At 52.5% G+C, this 3,679-nt stretch overlaps 2 protein-coding genes across 2 annotated transcripts in view; both read right to left on the bottom strand.

The window, feature by feature from the left end:
- The window catches only part of DSN1 (DSN1 component of MIS12 kinetochore complex), a 6,631-nt gene extending 4,416 nt beyond the window's left edge, over positions 1-2,215 (bottom strand). Inside the window, exons 1-4 of the mRNA XM_042894317.1 lie at positions 2,131-2,215; positions 2,013-2,049; positions 1,283-1,328; positions 763-1,005 (exon numbers count right to left, since the gene is read on the bottom strand). Of these exons, the coding sequence (XP_042750251.1) occupies positions 763-1,005; positions 1,283-1,328; positions 2,013-2,049; positions 2,131-2,165 (361 nt within the window). The 5' untranslated portion in view covers positions 2,166-2,215. The remainder of the gene's footprint in view (positions 1-762; positions 1,006-1,282; positions 1,329-2,012; positions 2,050-2,130) is intronic.
- Positions 2,216-2,534: 319 nt separating this feature from the next.
- Positions 2,535-3,679, bottom strand: part of PBX4 (PBX homeobox 4) — a 12,355-nt gene continuing 11,210 nt past the window's right edge. Inside the window, exon 9 of the mRNA XM_042894320.1 lies at positions 2,535-3,226. Coding sequence (XP_042750254.1) covers positions 3,134-3,226 — 93 coding nt within the window. The 3' untranslated portion in view covers positions 2,535-3,133. The remainder of the gene's footprint in view (positions 3,227-3,679) is intronic.

Here is a 3,679-nt window from a genome sequence, read left to right as displayed (position 1 = left end):
GACCCTTCCAACCCAACCCATTTAGAATTCTCTGCTTCCATGACCTTCAAGGACCCTTCCAACCCAACCCATTTAGAATTCTCTGCTTCCATGACCTTTAAGGACCCTTCCAACCCAACCCACTCAGAATTCTCTGCTTCCATGACCTTTAAGGACCCTTCCAACACAACCCATTTAGAACTCTCTGCTTCCATGACCTTTAAGGACCCTTCCAACCCAACCCATTTAGAATTCTCTGCTTCCATGACCTTCAAGGACCCTTCCAACCCAACCCATTCTAGAATCTCTGCTTCCATGACCTTTAAGGACCCTTCCAACACAACCCATTCTAGAATCTCTGCTTCCATGACCTTTAAGGACCCTTCCAACCCAACCCATTCTAGAATTCTCTGCTTCCATGACCTTTAAGGACCCTTCCAACACAACCCATTTAGAATTCTCTGCTTCCATGACCTTCAAGGACCCTTCCAACCCAACCCATTTAGAATTCTCTGCTTCCATGACCTTTAAGGACCCTTCCAAACCAACCCATTTAGAATTCTCTGCTTCCATGACCTTTAAGGACCCTTCCAACCCAACCCATTTAGAATTCTCTGCTTCCATGACCTTTAAGGACCCTTCCAACCCAACCCATTCCATGGCTCCATAACCTTTAGGGTTCCTTCCAACCCAACCCATTCTGTGGTTCCATGACCTTTAAGGACCTTTCCAACCCATCCTACGGTTCTCAAGAGACTTTGACAAAGGCAGAACAGCACCTACCTGTAACATCCTCATGAAAAGGAGGCAGAGATTTCCGGCGTTTCGTCCCCTTCAGGCTCGACCGACGCCAAGAGCCGCGTTTGGTTTGAGAACTGCTGGTGTTTTGGCGTTTCTCAGGACTTGGGCTCTCACGAGATGTTTTTCCTGCAGCTGCTTCAGGAGTAACATTCTCCTGACTTACAGCAGCAAGGTCAGTTGGCTTTGGAGGTTCCTCAAGATCTTTCTTCTCTCCAGGGTGAGGTTCTGTGAGAAACAGGCATAATCAACATTTAAGTATTAAAGAACCATTGAATATCCTTAATTAGAAGAATTCTACAAGGATCACAGAATCATCAGGGTTGGAAGTGACCTCTGGGGATTACTGAATCCAACACACCTCAGCCCCATCCCTGCCAAAACCAGTTCCCTACAGCAGATTGAGCACTAAAGCATTCAGGTGGGTCTGAATATCCCCAAGGAATGAGACAGCCCCAGCTCTGGGCCACCCTCACAACACAGGAGTTCCTTCACTCACACCTACCTGGAGCACCTCCATCTGCTGTAAGGAAGGATCCGGTGAGAGAAGTCTGTGGGAAGAACATTTCTGTAGGCATTAAGGGGCTTGAAGTGAGATGGCCCCCATTGCTCCCTCAGGCTCTGAGCCCCCAGAACCCCCTCAATCCCCCCCCATTCCTCTCAAACTCCCCCAGTCTCCCTCTGCCTCCTCACATCAGACCTGAGGGCCCCTCAGACCCCCCCCCGGCCCCTTAAGGGGGCCCTAAGGCCCCTCCAGCCCCCCCTCAGACTCCTCACACAGGCCCTGAGGTCCCTCAGACCCTCCCAGCCCCCTCAGAGGCCGTGAGGGATCCTCAAATCTCCTCATCCTCCTCACTCAGGCCCCAAAGCCCCCTCAGAGAGGCCCCAAACCCCCTCAGACCCTCCCAGCCCCTCTAAGAGGTCTCAAGGCCCCCTCAAACCACCCCAACCCCCTCTGCCTTCTCACACAGGCCCCAAGGGCCCCTCAGATCCCCCCCCAGCCCCCTCAAAAAGATACCAATGCCCCCTCAGTCCCTGCCATCCCCCCTCATCCTCCTCGCACCGGGCCCAACGCCCCCTCAGACCACCCCATCCCGCTCCGAGAAGCTCCGAGAAGTTCCGAGGCCCCCTCAGATCTTCCCATCCCCCCTCATCCTCCTCACACAGGCCCCGAGGCCCCCTCAGACCTCCGAGCCCCCTCACACAGGCCCCGAGCCCCCCCGCCCACCTCTCACCTCCAGCCCCGCCGCTCTCCGCCGCCTCTCCTCGGACCTGCAAGAAGCTTTTGGTCGGGTTACGGCAACCGGACCCCCTCTTCCACCCCCTCCATCCCCGGCCCACAGCATCACTTACCGGAGCCGACGGCATCCCTCCGAACGCGCCTCCATGGCGACCTCCCGCGCGGGAGCGACCGTTGCGCGCAGTGCACGCCGGGAAATGGCGGCGCCCTGTGAAGAGTGAGCATGCGCACAGGAGAGACCAGGGCTGCGCGCATGCGCACAAAACACCGCGTCCGTGAATGCGCATGCCCACAAAGCGGCATAGCTCTGCGCATGCGTCCCGTGGGAGCGCGCATGCGCGCACCGCGGCTCCATCGATCTCGCGCGTACGCAGTAGATTCGCCACGCCCCCCCGGTGCCCGCAGCGGGAGAGAACAAAAGTAATAAAAATAACCGCCAAAAAAAAAAAAAAAAAAAAAAAAGGCTTTGGAAGTTTATTATCTTTGATAAAACCTCGCCTGAAAGAGGAGGGCTTGACGTGTTAACAGCGGTGGGAATCCACAAAACACGGGGGGGGGTGGGGGGAGGGGAGGTTTAAGCCGCGTTCTGCTCAATGAGCTCAGCGTGGGTAAGAAAAGCTGATTTTCCTCTACAAAATTACAACAGCGAGGGTTTAAACGCCTACAGTTACAATACGAGGGGTTAATCGTTAGCATCTATCAGCTCGAACGGAAATCTCGTCATAAAAAACTGTGGAAATTAAAATAAGTCCTTTTTTTTTTTTTTCCTGGTTTTCTTCTAGAAGAGACACTGAGTTTCTTGCCATAAAATTGATATTAAAAACAAAAACAACCAAAAAGAAAAAAGAAAAAGAAAATGAAAAAGAAAACCAACCCCAAATTTGGTTAGGAAGAAGGAAGCAAGTTCTTCGAGAACAATTTCACATCCCATAATAAGTAAAAAGAACTCAGCTGAGAGGTAGAGAGGTGTCGTAATCATCGTCACAATCTTCTATTGGTTCCAGGGTTTGGCTGAGGTAATTAGCTGTGTGTCACGTTAAGAGTATCGGCGAAAAGAGCAACACTGACAAATTACACTAATGACCTCTTTCCTCTCATCGGTAGGGTCCTAACGACTTAATTGGACGCGTCGGAATTAACGCTGCCAGGATCTCCGGCGGGTGAGGTGATGGATGAAGGGGTGGTCGCGTCCTGCCAGCTGCCATTCACCTGTGGGTGAAGCAGATGGTTCTGTTAGAAATGGAGTCACAGAACACGGCTGACCCTTCCACCCCAAACACTTCACAGTGACCTGCAAGGACCTGTTGAACCTGACCCATCCGCACTTGACCTGTAAGGACCCTTCCACCCCAAACACTTCACAGTGACCTGCAAGGACCTGTTGAACCTGACCAATCCACAGTCGATCTGTAAGGACCCTTCCACCCCAAACACTTCACAGTGACCTGTAAGGATCTTCTGAACCCAACCAATCCACAGTTGACCTGTTAAGACCCTTAGAACCCAACTGCTCCACAACTGACCTGTAAGGACCTTTTGAATCCTACCACTCCACGACTGACCTGAAAGGACCCTTTGAACCCAATTACTCCACAGTTGAGCCGTAAGGATCCTGTGAACCCAACCACTCCACAGCTGACCTGTAAGGACCTTTCCACCCCA

This window comes from Lagopus leucura, unplaced genomic scaffold (genome assembly GCF_019238085.1).
Source record: "Lagopus leucura isolate 7727_CA_CO unplaced genomic scaffold, USGS_WTPT01 223-1_obj-0_obj, whole genome shotgun sequence".
In the NCBI taxonomy this organism is placed as follows: Eukaryota; Metazoa; Chordata; class Aves; order Galliformes; family Phasianidae; genus Lagopus; species Lagopus leucura.
This window is presented reverse-complemented; position numbering and strand designations above follow the sequence as displayed.